We start from the raw sequence: 18589 nt of genomic DNA, 5'->3' as shown, positions 1-18589 counted from the left end.
AGTTCGCTCTGAAATAACTTAAAAACAAACATATTATGTTTCCTGAGAATGTTTACAAAGAAATGATATCTAATTCTTTTGTAGGTTGCCAGTGTTCAAAAACTTTCTATAAGGAAGCATTGTCGCAAACAAATGGTCACCGAAGGACTCTTTGAAGTTCTAATCGATTACCTGGACGAATTCTATGATAAACTTTCGAGATATTGCTTAGAATATTGCTCCGCGTTGCTGATGAACATTTGCTTGGTTTGTATTTACTAAATAACAAACGTGTATCAAATTGTAACATTATTCACCGTACACTATCGCAGTAAGATTTACAATATTTATAGAGAATTCTAGATTTTGAAAATTCGAGCAATCATCTTCAACAAATAACTTCGTTTTCAAACAGGTAATAGTCGTTTAATAAATAGTACAGGATCTGTGGGTAGTTTTGATGGATTTTCGTGAAGCATCGTTAAAATATTGCGTGTTTTATTCAGATAGTGATATGTGATTTAGCCTATCATGGTGATTATTAGAAAATTCCAGATGAATTCCAAAAATTATTTTTTTATTCAGATATTGCGATTTGCGTGTATTTTACTGCTGCCACTTTACACTATACTGAGTGTGTTTGGAATTTTAATTATTATTTTTATATTATTTAAACCACTTTTATTACTTGATAATTATTATATTTTATTTTTAAATTACTAGTACAAATACAAAAATGATAATAACAAAAATTCAGCAATCTTATGTCTATGAAAGAATTTTAAAAAATGTTCCTTGGTGGCTTTTGTGCCCGTGCTTGTTTTTATTCATTCTTGGTGAAGTCTCTTAAATTTTGGTTTTATTTCAGTAAGTTTTCATTCTACGTTGTACATATTTTAGTAGTTTTCATTCTACATTATAATTATTATTTGTATTCTATTGTAAAAGTTCTTACTCTGTTTCTCCTTTGTTACCCCTCCCTCTCTCTCGGAGGTTTTCGTTTTATTGGTGTATTCCTTTTTTCTGTTTGCTAATTTCCACTCTTTTTTTTTCTCTTTGCTAATTTCCACTCAAGAACAAAACTTTTAATGAAACAGAGAAGAGATATGGAGGACAAGAGTACACAAGAATATAGAACTTTAAACAAAGAGATATCTAAAGAAATTAGAAAGCATAGGAGGCAACAGAATACGGAAAAAATTAGGAAAGTCATAGAGAAGAATCAAAGTTTGAAGATATTGAGAAATAGTACAATGGGAAGAAAAGAAATACAAAAGATCAAGGATATGCACGGCAACATAGTAACACACAAACAGGAAATCCGACACTCTTTTCTAAATCAAACGAAAAACTTTTCTATCAAGAACTTTACACATCAAAACAGCAGGGGATCAGAACCGACATCCGAAAGGTAATAAATCAGGGGTCGGAAGAAATTCCAGAAATAACCGAGGAAGAAATTATCAGTGCCCTTAGAGATATGAAAAACAATAGAGCTGCCGGCGACGATGGTCTAGTAATAGAGTCAATCCAAGAAGGAGGACCAGAAATCATCAAAGCTTTAAATGTCCTATTTAATAAATGCATTGAAGAAGAAATAACCCCATCACAGTGGAACAACGCAACCATCATTATTGTACACAAGAAAGGTGACGTTACAGACCTTAAAAACTATAGGCCCATCAGCCTTCTTAGCCACGTATACAAATTATTTACTAAAATACTCACCAAGCGTTTGACAAATAAAATAGACTTTTTTCTTTCGAGCGAACAAGCAGGTTTCCGATCAGGTTACGGAACAAATGACCATCTTCTAACAGTCAAGGTCCTTATCGAGAAATGCATTGAGTATAATAGACCACTAAAGCTTGTCTTCGTGGATTTCGAGAAGGCCTTCGATTCGGTAGACCAGCGGAAGCTTCTAGAGACACTAAGTGAGAGTCGCATCGATCATCGATACTCCTCAATCATAAGACATATATATGATAATGCCACGGCAAACGTCAGAATATCAACAAATCAATGCACAGATAAATTCAATATCGATCGAGGGGTAAGACAAGGCGACACACTGTCCCCTAAACTATTCGTTGCTGTGCTAGAAAGTATGTTAAAAATGATAAACTGGGATTCAACAGGAATTAACATCGATGGCAAATTCATAAATCGTCTCTGTTTTGCAGATGACATTATTTTAATAACAGACAAAATACAGGAGGCACAGAATATGCTGGATATGCTGAACGATGCTTCGGAAAAAGTCGGTTTGAAAATTAACTTGTCAAAGACACAATACATGACAAACCTAGTACTAAGTGGAAATTTAAACATTAATAACATACCTTTGGAACAAGTGCATATACAGTGTGACCCACTCAAGACCGGGCACCCTCCATAAAATCTGTGTTTATAGTCCGATTTTGATGATTTTTTTTTCAAATATAAAGTTTAAAAAAATGTACTTTAGGGCTCAATGTCATGTTATTTCACAAAAAACAAGGCCTACTTAATAAAGTTTTTGTGGTGAAAAATTTGCAAAATCATATTAGCGATTTTTTTTCAAAAAATTTGAGTACACCCCTACATTCGGCATCCCCCAAAACAGTTCTGTACCAAATTTCGTTTAAAAATATTAATTATTAATAATTCTGCAGTTAAATTAAATAATTCCCTATTTTTGCCAATTTAACGATGAGTTAAATTGGCAAAAATAAAACTCAAACCAATATATATAATATAAATATATTATATATATATATAATAATAAAAAAATAAATTTCAAACCAAACCATCACGTCAATTCACAATAATACTAAATACTCTTACGATAATACTAAGAACAGTAAGCCATACAAAATATTAAGAATACTTCCAATTGTTTGGTAGATGTTAGATTTGTGTGATACTTCAATTTTAAGGTAGATGAGGCTAAAGAGAGAGCTGCCAAAATTCCACGAAAAGTCATCGACCTAATCAAAAAATTCATTTCGGGCGAGAACGAGTGTTGCCTACCTTACATTAACGGTATGATGTTCAGCGTGCTGGAAAAGGATGGAATTGTGGAAGAGGCGAAAAAACGAGATCTAGATAAGCTGCTTATAAGATTTATACGGGTAAGAATATACAGGGTGGTCCGAAGATTCCGCAAACTTCGGCAGCATATTCTTCATCTAAAATACCAACGCCGCATTAATATAAGATACCACCTATTTTCCTCCCAACAAAACATTCCCTAATATCCCTGTATCCACTTTTTCCGACACATTGCCCCTCCTTGGAAGGATCCTATTTCAGTTAATATGGAACTTTGTAAATTAAAAAAATCTGAAACATCCAGATATCTCTACAAAACTAGTCTAATACAAATCTAGGCTAATATGTTGACGTAGTTCTTATTGTAATAATGTATATTTATCTAATTAACTGATTTCGTTCATTCTGCCTATTATAAAGGTGAAAGTATTTCCTTAAGATAACGTCCGCTTGGGGTAAGCTGGCACACGCTGACAAAATTCATCATGGCATCCCGGATTCAACCAGTCTGATTGGTCGAGATTCTCGCACGTCTTGTCGCCATTACCTCCAACTTTATGCCCCTCTCTAGGAATAGTAGAAACAGTCACTACTATTGAAAAATCCAGTGGCGGTGTTATTGTATTGTGTTTTATATCTTTAACTTGATTTGTGTTTATTACTCTTTAAAGAGGAAATTGCAAGTATCCAATCCCTAATTACCAAAATTGTATGCTTTGCCAAAAATTCATAAACCGGACAAGTCTATGCGCCCAATTGTTTCGGCTGTAGGTTCTCCGACTTATAATTTGGCAAAATGGTTATCAAGGGAGTTCGAAAATTTACCTGATCATGAACCTTCTTTCGCAGTTAAAAATAATATTGAATTCATTAACAAAATTAAAGATATAACATTGCATGAAGGTGAAATTTTGGTCTCCTTTGATGTATCTTCGTTGTTCCCAAGTGTTCCAATTCCACATACTTTAGGCTACTTGAAGGAATTACTGAACGCAAATGGTCTCGACAACAAAACTGTGACTGAATATATTGAGCTTACATCGTTATGTATGAAACAAAATTGTTTTCAATTTAATAACAACTTTTTTGAACAGCGGGAAGGTACAGCAATGGGTAATCCATTGTCTCCATTTTTGGCTAATTTATTCATGAGCAGGTTTGAAGTGGAGGCTAAGAATCAGTTTGAGTATTTTCCAAGAGTATGGTTTAGGTATGTGGATGATATTTTTGCTGTTTTTGACACACATTCAGACACCATAGATAATTTTATTTCTAAGTTAAATAATCGTTTTCCTTCCATTAAACTCAATTTGGATTTCGCAGTGGCCTAGGTACTCGTGAGGCGTTATTCGGATTAAACGTTATCACTCAGCGTTGCAGAGACATGAATGTCAATGTAATCGCTTGTTTTATAGATTATAGAAAAGCCTTTGACTGCGTTAACCATCAAAAACGTATAGAAGTCCTCAAAACAACCGGAATAGATAGAGAAGAAATTCGATTGATTACAAATCTCTACTGGCAGCAAAACGCAGTGCTTAAAATTGAAGGAACATCGTCAGAAGAAATCACGATTAAACGAGGTGTAAGACAGGGCTGTGTGCTGTCACCGCTCTTATTTAATATATATTCAGAGGCTATCTTCAAAGAAGCTCTAGAAGGAATCGAATGTGGAATTAAGATTAACGGGAAAGTGATCAATAATATCAGGTATGCCGACGGTACAGTTGTGCTGGCCGAGAATGAACAAGATTTGCAGAGGCTAATGAATGAATTAGTTCGGCATAGTGAAAACTGCGGTCTCCTCATAAATACTACAAAAACGAAGGTTCTTGCATTCACCAAAACACCTGTGCAGATTCACCTGGATATCAACGGCGACCCAGTAGAGCAAGTGTCTTCATACAAGTATTTGGGGTGTATTGTAAATGATCAATGCGACCCGAAGAAAGAAATTAGAAGCCGCATAGAACAGGCTAGAAAAACATTTATAAATATGAGACAATTTTTCACAAGGTCAGATTTGAGTTTGGAGCTACGGGTACGCATGGTCAGATGCTACATTTTTTCAGTTCTCCTGTACGGGTGTGAGAGTTGGACCCTTGACATATCGTTAGAAAAAAAACTAGATGCCTTCGAAATGTATATTTGGGACCGTATATTAAGAATATCATGGGGTCCAACGAGTTTCAAATGTGGAGGTTCTTAATCGAATGAGAAAACAGAAAGAACTCATGCTTACCATCAAAGAAAGAAAAACACGCTACATAGGCCACATAACGAGGGGTAAAAAGTATGAACTTCTCAGATTAATAATTGAAGGCAAAGTCCAGGGCAAAATATCTATCGGCAGACGCCAGAATTCCTGGCTAAAGGACATTCGTAGATGGTTTGGTTGCTCATCAATCGACATATTTCGTATGGCTGTATCTAGAATGACGTTACCTATTTGGATCGCCAACCTTCGAAAGGAGACGGCGTCGTAAGAAGAAGAATCTGATTCACTTAATTCCCTCAACAGTATTGCTTCTTTAAACTCCAAAAACTCTCTAACCTGCAGCATTCGAGATTTAGTATATAAACTTACCGAAAGAAACTACAATGTTAACTTTATGTGGATTCCTGAACACTCTGACATTGCTGGTAACGACCGAGCAGACAAACTGGCTAACGAGGCAACGCTCTTACATAATATTGAAGGGACTCCATCCGTTGTCGATTTCAGAAATTTCCACAAAAAAGTGTTCTTCAATATACTTCAAAATGAATGGGACATCCTCGAGGGAACTAATAAACTTAGATCACATATGCCAGTTCTTCATCTGTATCAAAATATATATTCTCTTTAACGCGGATCTTTTTTTTAAAGTTGTTAGAACCCTCACATGACACTCATATCTTACCAAATCATATATTATCAGAAACGAACCCCTTCCGAAATGCTTCTTATGCAGTAACTTAATGTGAATGAGACACATTCTTTTTGAATGCTTACCTGTTGCCTCCCATAGGTCTAGATTCTTTAATGCTGTTACCTATGAGAATATTTTCGCGCCTTTTAACATTTCGAAGATTAATAAAGTTATGGAATTCTTAGACAGCATCAACATAACGAACTTAAAATAATTAAAAATAATCATTGAGTAAAGCTTGTTACTGAGCGCTAAAAAACCCCCCGCTGTTGATGCGCTCTATAAATCAATACCCCTCTCTCTCTCGAAGAATATGCTGCCGAAGTTAATATAACGGAATACAGTTCGGACCACCCTGTATATAAAACTTTGATCAATCCATTGCGAATTAAAATTACAATGCCTGGTTTTTTTGAATTGAATTATCGTCCTGAAAGTTGTCATAAAATGTCTGTCAATTCTTTATTCATGAGTACGATCTGCAAAAGCGTATATTTTACTGAATTTTAGATAACTACAAATGATAACATACGAAAACAGCTGGATTTTATCATGCAGTCGAGACTTTTCGGCAAAAGTGATCCATTGAATGATAATGACGACGAAAACAAAGACGAAGTCGATCTGTTAGAAATCGAGCTCGATCAGGACGACTTCATAACGCATCTACCCTGCGGCGAGAAGTTGCTAGAAGAATATCAGGTGGATTTGAATGCTATGGGTTCGTAAATTTTACTCAATAGTTCAGTCATTGGGGATCAAAAAAGGGGCTTGCTTGGAAAAAAGTCCGGAAGTTTTGAAACTTTGCAGGTTTATAGGTTTTGGGGTCTCTAACTAAAATCCATAAAATGCACATCTCCAGACTTGCCGCCGGCGCCGCCATCTTGCCAAGATGGCGCCCAAAAACTATGCGTTTTTCGCAAAAAATTGAAGAGAGCAAAATTAAAGAGAATAAAATTTCCTATAAAAAGGTTATATGAAAATGTTCGCTAAAGTCAACCGTTTACGAACAAAATCACTGGAAATTTAACAATTTTTCGTAAAGTATGATATACATATAGTCGAGTTTCCGAAATCAAATGTCGATTAGTGTTCACTAAAACTAGTTTTAGTTTAGTTTCTTCAATTTTGTCATGAAACAGTGGCGTATCATTAATTCGCACATTAATTTGTGAATAATTAATTGTCGTGCTGGACAGCATTCATTGCGAACTTACCACCAGGTTCAGCATTGGTCTGGTTGTACCAAAGATGCCAAAGAATAGGGTTGGAAGAAAACACAAACAGGCATTACTCCAGTCACAACGTTGAAAGATCCAGCTTCAAAATCCCTATTGGCATTTTTATCCTGTAAATGCAAGACCACCAACTGTGGTAAAGCGTGCGGATGCAGAAAAGCAGGATTAAAATGTTCAATGATTTGTGCATACTGCAATGGGAACAACGTCATTTCTGTGACAACGTCACTGAAGTGTCATTCGATGAATCCGATGAAGAGGTGTAGCGACCGCCAATTTTGGGCGCAAGAAAATAATATTCACTTACTTTAATTTCGCCCAATTCCCCCGTTGGCGTCTACAAAAACACTCTTCTTCTTATCTTCCACCAGATGAGTCCTTTATTGGGTTCCTGCTCTTGTACTAAATTTGACTTGTTGAAAAGGGAGCTTATTTAACATGAATTTTATACCTTTTTAACACAGAAAAACCCTGTAGTATGTTTATGCAAAATATTTATTAAACTAAACCACCAGTGCCAATGCCTTTTTTTAAAAAGAAATGTTATAAGTAAATTAAAATCGATTATTACATAAGTTCTTGGTTCATTCAGTTTATAGTTTCGTTCAAAAATACAGTCACTTTTATAACACACTTGTCTATCGTCTATCGCTTACTTTTAAGTATCATCTCTGCTTTCGGGGTCAATACTCGTAAAGCACTTAATACCGACCTTCCTCAACTTATTTCGACACGGACACGCGACTCGCTAGTTAGACTCTGTATATACACCTTTTTCTTTATACTCGCTGAAACTCGACCGTTAATATTTTTCTTCACGAAATCAGTCAACTAATTTAATATTTCCTTTTTTCTTTCTCTCGCTATGTTTTTCCCGAATATTTTATTTTACTCTTGAAAATCTAGTATGTTACGTTCAAAACTTTTATAACTCCCGACTAGAATATTTATTTATTAAATTAATAATATAAAATAAAAACCGGTCAACATTTGGGCATTACGACGAGCTGCAACTGATATTTGCCCAAAGACTACCTTTATGAACTTCTGGACCCGTATTTATATGTAAAATTTTGCCACTTCTCTCGAAGAATCTATTGTCCCACCGTTCTTTAGGATGGCTACGTGCGTTCTAATTGGTGCATTTTTTCTAAGGAATTTTGTTTTCTGACCTCGAAAATCAGGCCGCCTATGACGAGTCCTGGAATGTGTTCTTTCAGAGTATTGAAGAATTTTTACTTACTGTTTGGAGATTTTTAAAGAAAACTTGACCTTGTATTTAATTAATTAAAAATTTTTAATTTTTATTTAAATATTTATACCTATTTGCAAAAATATCGATTCACTACAGAGGAGTTGGACTTGCCTGTAGATATCCCTCTGGCGGCTGAAGATGAAGAGTTGGACGTATGACCACCCTGATGAGCCCAGCACAGCAGACACGATCGGCTATAACATCAATGAGGCAGATCCGTCGGGCTTGTGCAGATAAGTTAAAGTTTTTAATTTACCTAGTGGAGTAGGCCTCCGGGGAGACCACGTTAATGTACTTTACCTCTTGGGTAGTGTGGAAACAAGTACACATTTTCAATGATTAAAATTAATTATTCATAAATTAATGAGCTAATTAATGATACGCCACTGTTTCATGACAAAATATATAATTCTTAAAAATAATGTTATGCATATACAGTTAAAGGAAAAAAAGATATATAGATGAGAATTTGTATGTAACTCTAGTATATCCAAAATTTGAGAGTCATAGTTATTAGATCATAAGAGACTTCCTGTTGGCTGAACTGTTTGCCTCAAGTTTTGCGTAATTCAGATAGCAAACAACTTTTTTTTTCAACATTGTCAGGAAACTACTCAGATACAGTCTACTCAAACACCAATGGAACAAAGCGCACATATTTAGTAACAAGACATATCATTTTTTAGATAACATTCATTACCCGTCGCCAAGCAAGGATCCTCCAAATACTGCAAAATCTTTCAGTGAAGAGAACAAGATCTTCTACCAAAAAGCATCACCGGACAAAGGAATTTTTGAAGGAAACAGACCTAGAAGGTGTGTATTAAACTGCTTTTGAATGTATACTTTAAAATTTATATTGTTACGTTCTTACTGGATTCCTTGTGGATAATTCAAAGCCTTATCTAATTAAAGAAAAAAAAATAAAGCTTTATTGTACAAAAAGCCAAAATAGCTTCATCGACAAGGCATTTAAAAAACAAACAAAAGCACAAAAAATATACAAATAATAAAAAATATCATACAATACAAATCATACAATTCAAAAAAAACGTCATTAAAATCACAAATAGAACAATACATACATACATACATTGTAGAACACAAAAAAACGTAACAATAAAAATTTTACAATTTTAATGTTGTAAATGGTTACAATCACTTAATAGTTATTATACCGTATGATCGAATAAAAACGGCGTCCAGTTGGCTTGGAAATGACGATCGATGACATTTCCCATATAAATTTACATATAAAATGACAGCGATCTTCATTTCATAGCCATCGGTGACGCCGTTTTTATTCGATCATACGGTTGTGACAAATCTTTTCGGATTAATCACTTGTCTATGGGTAGCGTGACTATTTTATAATTATAAAAACAATTAAGTTGAGCGGAAGGCAAACTTGGAATAAAAGTACACCGACTCTTTGGGGCGTATGTTTAATGCTTTGTGTTGATGATGTTAGTTACACAAATCTACTATAACTTACCTTAATTGCGGCCCAACCTTTGTCTGTAAATCTGTAGCTCATTTCTGGAGTCTTTTCTGGACTGCTCTGGAGATATTGTGCTCGTTCATAATGATCTTACTTTTATACTTTTTTAACACTTAGTAATTTTTTACTATAGAAATAAAACTGCCGAGTTTTCAGAAAACATTTAAATTTAATATTAAAGAAAAAAAATAAAGAACAAAAAGAAAATATATATATAAAAAAATTAAGTTACTTATTATTACTCAGAATAAAAAAAAGATGGAAAAAATACAAGAAAATTGTCTGGTGTCTTCGTTACTATATTAACACATTAAAATAAAACAGAAATTAAAAAACATTTGACAAAAGGACTTAAAAACTACAGGGGGTCACATCGTGAACCATACCGAGTTTCGCGAACCCGAGGGAGAACCGTGTCTTTTAGAAACTCAAACCGAACTAAATTTTGTGCCTAAAAACAGCCCCGAGGTTCCAACATTACATGGTTGAAGGGTGGTGCATTCGGTACTTAGCCAATAGGATCATCCCTAAAGGTACTGTTCTTTGTTTGATTGGTCAGCTTGACGCCGCCCTTCAAACCAAGTTGGTTCGACCTCCCGTTGTTAGATGGCAGTCCTATGACCATTTTACGTATTTCATTCTCGTTTGGCGCCTTTTACATTTAGGTACGTGCTTTTCTAAAGTTCACAGATCCTTTACAAACATCCGGCGATATCAAGGGTGGTTATTGGTTTTACAACGTCCCAGCGTTTTTATCTAAGGTCTATGTTTACAATTTTTCTGTTTACTTCTAAGTTCTACAGTTTATTTGCTTCGTCCTTCTATAAGTTTGGGAATTTAAAAATATTCACGTTTGAAAGATGTTTGTTTTATTACTTCCTGTTAAAAAGATCGTCTCCCGAAACTAACAACCGAAAACATCGACTTGAACGTAAAGGACATAGGAAATAATCTGTTTTTTATAATATAAAGGAAATAATCTGTTACACGGTATTTATTCGGAAACTCTTACGAAAGTATGCAAGCGATAATTGGGGAACTCTGTCTTCTTTTTATGCTGTTATGCTGTTACCCTGTCTGTTTCTTTTTCAGATTTACTACATTTTCTCAAGTGCCTTTACAAAATGTAGCGACAAATAAACGGTTTAACTTCAAAACCGGAAAGGTTCCTGCTGTACCTCTTTGTTATATGGAAAATTGTCAGCGATATAAGGAAGGTAGGCCGTTCAGAATCGACATACTGTTGTCATTTGAGGACCGGTATCACCAATGTTGTATTTTACTGATACCTCTTTACACTATACTGAATTTTTGAATTTTATTTATTATTATTTTCTTATTTAAACCAGTTATTAATTATTATTATTATATTTTTATTTTAAATTACCAGTACAAATACAAAAATTCAGCAGCCGTAGTCAGTGGCATGAGTAATGTTGTTAGACCTAGTCGCGTCCCGAAACTCAATCTCTGAATAGACCGACAAAAATAAGAGGCTTACTAGCCTGTTATTTTTGTCGGTGTTTTGCATACACGTCGCCGGCAGTCCAGAACTGTCGATTTGTTTCAGTTAAAATTTCTCCATACACATACAGACCGTCGATAGGTCTGAATCTGAAGATAGCTTGAATCTCACGGCCCACTGAAGTGTATGGCGAAAAATCGACAGTTCTAATCGTACGTTCCCATCTTTTGACAAGTTGGAAGTTTTGTACTCTAGTCTATAAAATGAATAACTTTGAATTTTGACCGTTGTTTTTTACCAACATGACAAATATAAAATCCCTCTACCAAAAAAGTTACTGATATTCTTTAAATTGAGACTCTTTTTACTTTCGTGAAATAGAAAAGGAAAATAATAAAACTTCCTCTTCTTGCAAAAATCAACACGAAATGTCATAATTGCCAAAAGTAAAATGTCATCAGCTTTTGATATTTCTAAATATCAAACCAATGCCGTCTCTAATAGAACAGCCTCGGAGCGAGATTTATGACGTCACGCTAGTTAGATACTAAGGATTAATAAATATGTTGTAAAATACATGGAAAACATAATTATTCCTCGTATTTTTGGTTTGTATTTTAAAAATGATATAGTTTACATGAAATATACATAATATACAGTTAATAAATACAATATATATACCTATTTATAGTAATAAATACTTTGGCAAATATACTATAAATCATACAAATGCAGCAAATGTTTTACAATATACAAATAATGAATAGGTACATATGATAATGAGTAAAATGTAAAATATATTTTAAATTTTGGGGTTTGAAAATCGTCCTAATTTAAATACTGATGTATTATTATTTGCATTCACAAAATTTATATGTATATTTTAGTTAAGTATCACTGTTAATGTCATTAAATATCAATATCAAGAAGCGATGGCTATAAAATAAAGATCGCTGTCATTTTATATGTAAAATTATTCTAAAATTGTTTATTTTCTTGGGATTTAGGTTAGTTAGGATGGAGTACGATTTCAGTCATAATCAATGTAGATAGATTTAGTGTTAAGAATAATAATTTTAAAAAATAAACATAATATTAAAAATAAACAAAAACAATAAATAATAATAAATTAATATTATTAAAAAAGTTATTAACTGTATATTATATATATTTCATGTAAACTATATCATTTTTAAAATACAAACCAAAAATACGAGGAATAATTATGTTTTCCATGTATTCTACAACATATTTATTAATCCGTAGTATCTATCTAGCGTGACGTCATAAATCTCGCTCCTTGGCTGTTCTATTAGAGACGGCATTGCGTCAGCATGGCCGCAAGTTGCTAACCTAATAAAATTAACACTAGAAAAGCGCGCGGGAACTGTCAAATTCAAAGTTATTCGTTTCACAGACTATATCAAGATGAACGATTTAAGTAATAATACGACTCTTTTAACCGATTTTATTGATATGTATAGGCAATTGCGCTGTCTGTAGAAAATTAAAAATAAAGTTTATTCAGACAAACAGGAAAAAACTAAAGCTTATGAAAAATTGTTGGAATTTTATAAAACTGTTGATAAAACTATTGATTCTGTAAAGAAAAGAATAAGCAATTTGCGAATTGCTTTCCGAAAAGAACTTAAAAAACGCGAAAATCCAAGTGTTTTTGTATTTTTCTTTGATAGTAAGGGCTTAACCGTCTTTAAAAGTTTATCAAAAGATGTGTCATTCATTCTGAGGTAGGTTTTAAGGTCATCTGTTGCACTAGATCTTAATTTTCGCACTTCATATGAGATAATGTATCACGTTGTAACAACCAATCTTTCACCCAGAAAGGCTAATTATATTTTCTGAGTTGCAAAACCGCTTTTTAAAAAAAACTCGAAATACAAACAGAAGAAACGTTTATTACGAGCTACGGCTTACAACTCAGAAAATATAATTGGCGCTGCGAACAGGATTTGTGTAAAAATTCGAGTAAAACATGATCCATCATTCTCTGAAAAGTGGCCGGAGCGTTTTTTAATCCAAAAGGCATGCGTACGTATTCCCAATGGCCATTTTCCACAGTGAATGCTGTTTTTTCTATAGACTTTTCATCCATAGGAATTTGGTGAAAGCCTTGTGCTAAATCTAACGTACTGAAATATTGACATTTCCCTAAATTTTCTAAAATTTCCTCAGTGCGTGGTAACGGATATTTATCTTCTATAGTTTTTTCATTCAATTTGCGAAAATCTATAACCATACGCCATTTCTTTTGACCTAAAGCATCTAGTTTCTTTGGGACAATCCACACTGGACTAGAATAAGGAGATATCGAAGGTCTAATTATGTCGTCTAATAATTTTTTTACTTGATTTTGGATTTCCTTTTTTAAATGATACGGGTATCGAAAGTTCTTTATATAAATTGGTTCGTCGTTCTAATATGTTGTGTTGTTAAATTGCACGAAGTTAATTTTTCTTTTGGGTTAAAAAATACATTTTTGTACTTATAGCATAACTTTATAATTGCGGATTTTTCTTCTTCGTTCATATGGTTAGTTCTAATGATTTCATTAATTTTTATTGAGTTACTTTCATTTTCTTCCATTTGTTGTACCTCTAAGTAATTTTCTAAGGGGGTTACTGGTAGAATTTCATTAGTAGCTATATTATTTATCTCGATAGGTAAGAAAACCTTATAATTTTTTGCCTTACAAATACTCTCCGGTAATATAATATTTTCATTTATTCTTATTGAAGGAACTAACACATTTCCATCATTAACATTTATATTTATTGAAAAATCATTAATATCCTCGAAATAATTTATATCTAGATTGTTTTTTAAATCAATCGTACATTGAAGTGCAGTTAAATCTTTAAAGCTTAATAAACAATCATATTTCTTGTGTGCCATGGTAAAATTAAAAACTCAACTAAAGTATTTATTCCGAATTCTTTAAAAATTGGAATTTTTAAAGCAGGAGAAAACCGAAATGATGCGCGTGTGTCAATTAAAATTTATATTTTTTACTAATAATTAAAGGAAGTCGGGTACGCGAATTGTAATTATTTAAATCTAAGTTATGTTTTCTTATTCGGCGGGTAAAATTTGCTTGTAATTGTTCGTCTATTACCGACGATGAGGAATTTCCGTTTAATGGTTCTTCGTTAACGTTATTCGTATGTACTTCTTCTATAATTATATTAGGATGAGCTCTCCCTTGATTAGCAAAATGATTATAATTATTGTTACGATTATAGTTGTTGTTATGAGGATTTTGTTGTTGTTTTGGAATATAAGTGTTTCTAGTAGACACTGACATAGGTGTAGGTTTAGGTAAATTCTGATTATTATTATTTTGTGGTCTAAATGCATTAGCAGGACGACCAAAAACTTGTCTGTTAGTCGGGAAGTGCCTTTCAACAGGTCTAGAAGCTGGGAGATTAATAGTGCCTCGGGGAAAATTGGATTGCTTGTTATTAGAATTATTATTATGAAAAGGTTTATGTGGAGTTTGTTGAAAAGTATTTTGCTTATGATTATTATTATTATTATTGAAATTCATTGGCTTTGAATTTCGTCTTAAGAAATTTAAATAATTATTTTATTGTTGTAAATTATCGTATATCCTACAATGTAGATATAATGTATCCTACAATGTGAATATAATTATAAGGGTCACGTATCCCGCAATAAATGTACAACGAGCCTGCTCATCAAACATTGCACTTTAACTTGTGCTACTACTGAATCATCATTTAATTGAACATTTTCTTTCAACCTTTGAAGTCGTATTTTTAATTCATTCGTATAGTGCTCAACATCTTGGTTTGGCAGTTGATAAGTCGTTAATGAATTAAGAAGTAATTGTTCACTTCGCGGATCTTTATACACGTAAAAAAGCTAAACTGGCTTAAAGATTATTAATCTTGAACCAACGATATGCTAGTTTCCCCATTCCGCAAATCTAGTTATACTTCTTTTCAAGAAAACCTTATCCTTAGAAACTAAGAAAATTTATCTTTTATTTAAGATTTACCTAGTATTGAAATTAAGATTATAACTACACTCCAGACAATTCGAGATAAAATCTTGTTTCGAGTACTACTTATACTTATTTGTAAATTAGCAAATTATTGCATTAAGTATAGAAATTCTTTGTGTACATATAATAATTACTTTATTCAAGTGTAATATCACCTACTATAAAATAAAGCCTCTTCTTACTTTTAGGTTAGTTACTAGACGCGCCGACTAGGTAGTTTATAAAATTATAAAGTTTTTTTGTTATCGTTTGTGCTTGTGATATGTGAAAATGGAGGACCTTCTTCAGGCATGGGAGAAGACGATTTGATCCCAAAATTTCAAGGTAAGTTTATCAATAATCCTACATTATTTGATGACATTGGTTGGAGGTTAGGGGGACTCCAATTTAATATGCATTATTTCTTATACACTGGTGGTAAACTAGGTATGTACGCGTTTGGAATGATTCTAATATGTTTTAACAATTTTTATTACTGTCTCTCGTTTTTAATTAGCAATGCCGCTGTCCAATATCTACATATATTGGCAAATTACACAGTTTTATTGTATTTTCTTATTACGAAAAGCATATAATTTGGTAAGTGATGTTTGTGGCTAATCTAATTTAAAAAGTATTAACCATATTCGGGATTATTCTGGTGATATTTCAAAATTCCATACCTATTGTTAAATGGAAATTAAGAAAAGATTTTACCAAAACAAGAGTTTCTAACAAGATCGAACCCGAACCTCCGAAAGCATAGGGAACACGTTACCGAATTTTGTGAGAACTATATAGTTTTTCGATCCCGGTTAATATTTGTCCTGAGAAAAACTAGTTTATCCTAAAATCGGGTTTGCCCGGTAACATACATGAATATAATAGAGTTGGGACATGCTAAAAATTTTAATTTCCATTTCCAATAGGTATGGAATATTGAAATACCACCAGAATAACCCCGAATATTGTTATAAATAAATGCATATTTTATCCAATGGTTGTTTTGATTGAGAGAGAGAACCTGGTATAGCGACCCTAGCAAACAACCCCCAGCTAGGTCCCGACAATATTTTTAAATTAGATTAGCCAAACATCACCTACCAAATTATATGCTTTTCGTAATAAGAAAATACAATAAAACTGTGTAATTTCCCAATATAGGTAGATATTGAACACCGGCATCGCTAATTGAAAACGAGAAACGATAATAGAAATTGTTAAAACATAATTGAATCATTCCAAACGCGTACATACCTAGTTTACCACCAATGTATAAGAAATAATGCATATTAAAATGGAGTCCCCCTAACCTCAAACCAATGTCATCAAATAATGTAGGATTATTGCTAAAATTACCTTGAAATTTTGGGATCAAATCCGTCATCTCCCATACCTGAAGAAGGTCCTCCATTTTAACATATCACAAGCACAAACGATAACAAAAAAACTTTATATAAAGTACCCGGCGCGTCTCGTGTCGCAGAGGAGAAACAGAAACCAAATGAAGATAGGAATCAGGAATGCACTGTTGCGTTGTTGCTGTTGGGGATGGTCACTTAATATAAGAATAGTAACTCTTGGAAATGGGGCGTTATTCTCGCGCCGAGAATAATATACTTATTTAAAGTCTTAATACACCGATTTCAAGTAAACGTTTTAAAAAAGTTAAGAATACTACTTATTATTATATAAAAGCATTTATACTTCATTTAATAATAGTTTCTTCGTTGCTAAAGGATTTATTCACTTGATAGTAATATAAGTTTTTCTTAAATATAAGTCATTTTATTCTTTTTTTTAGATTCAAAATTACTTAAAGTGACTATAACTATATTTAAAAAGCAAGTGTAAAAGTAAAACAGTTCCAAATATTTGTTGTACTCATGGAAAGAATACTCTCCTTAAAGAAAGTGTAAAATTTTAAGTGTATGATTGTTCTTGAATATAGAAATGATTTTTTTCCGTGTACTTAGACGTTAAAAGTGTTTTTAACTCGCTAAAATCTTTTGGATTGTTTAAAATAACTAAATCTCTGGCTTCGCCTTTTTGAGAAAAAAACGTATTCTAGAAAATAATTGTTTAATGTCGTATCCGTAAAAGTAAAATTTTGTATAAATTGTTCTAATTTTTTTTTAAAAATAGCATAATTCTTTTGAGCCTCCGTAATATTCGGGGACCATACATTTTGCAAAATTAAATCGAGTTTGAATTTCGTTGTACGATAACGTAGTAGGGTTAGTCATTTCTACTCTTATATTATTAAATAATGTGGGTGATGATGATCTACTCAAAGGTGATCTATCTTGATACATAAATAAAAATAATAATTTGCAATAATCTTCGTAAATAAAAATATCACTTACATAAATTACATAGCTTCTTTAGAGTTGGGGACGTCTAGGTTGACCAATTCCAATCCAAGTAGGCAAATGTCGTTACTGGGTTTCCGTTGCTCCCAGGATTTCCACGATGGATCTTCTAGGACTTTTCGGAAGGTTGTTATGGATGCTTCCAAAAGACTGAAATCTTGCCTGACACAACAGTCTTCGATAGATCGCTAAAGGCCAGTGAAGCGGATCCTGTTCGCAGCGCCAATTATATTTTCTGAGCTGCAAAACCGCTTTTTAAAAAAAACTCGAAATACAAACAGAAGAAACGTATATGACGTGCTTTTTTGTTTTTGTAATTGGTTCTTGAAATAACAAAAGCACGAGAAGTGTATTTTTTGTATTTAAAAACATTTTTTACTTCAGGATCGTTCGATTAAAACTGACGATATGTTTGTGTGTGTGTGGTGAAAGCACAGTTTTTCTTCAGTTCAAAAACTGACAGGCCCAAAACGCATCGTTCGACGTAACTGCATTGTGGCCGTACAAAGTTTAAATCTTCAGTTCAAATCGTACAGTCCTAGAACTGCCCTCGAACTGTATGTGAATGGACACCTTTAGATTCTTTAAGCATAGCCATTATATAATTTGTAGAATACACATATCGTTATAACTACGAGGCATGTTTTTTAAGTAAGTACCGTTTTGCGATTCCGCCGCCGCAGCGCTACGGTCGGCGTTCCGCGCATGCGCGCTGGTTACCTACATCTCTTGTCTATGCACAGACGCCAGTACAGTCTGATTCTTCATTGTATACGTTGTTTATTGAGTGTTTAAGATGCCCCCGACAAT

General features: G+C 33.3%; 1 protein-coding gene across 5 annotated transcripts in view; it reads left to right on the top strand.

Annotated features, from left to right (window-relative positions):
- The window catches only part of LOC115888829, a 78647-nt gene that overhangs the window by 54781 nt on the left and 5277 nt on the right, over positions 1 to 18589 (top strand). For 4 of the 5 annotated variants that reach the window (XM_030908684.1, XM_030908687.1, XM_030908686.1 and 1 more), the window contains 5 exons: positions 85 to 246; positions 2898 to 3092; positions 6435 to 6645; positions 9104 to 9233; positions 11011 to 11135. In XM_030908684.1, coding sequence (XP_030764544.1) covers positions 85 to 246; positions 2898 to 3092; positions 6435 to 6645; positions 9104 to 9233; positions 11011 to 11135 — 823 coding nt within the window. Of the gene's footprint in view, positions 1 to 84; positions 247 to 2897; positions 3093 to 6434; positions 6646 to 9103; positions 9234 to 11010; positions 11136 to 15616; positions 15659 to 18589 lie in introns of those variants that run through there. The other variant, XM_030908688.1, reaches the window with a different exon arrangement.

This window comes from Sitophilus oryzae, unplaced genomic scaffold, assembly GCF_002938485.1.
Source record: "Sitophilus oryzae breed Bouriz unplaced genomic scaffold, Soryzae_2.0 scaffold_808_pilon_pilon, whole genome shotgun sequence".
Lineage (NCBI taxonomy): Eukaryota > Metazoa > Arthropoda > Insecta > Coleoptera > Curculionidae > Sitophilus > Sitophilus oryzae.
This window is presented reverse-complemented; position numbering and strand designations above follow the sequence as displayed.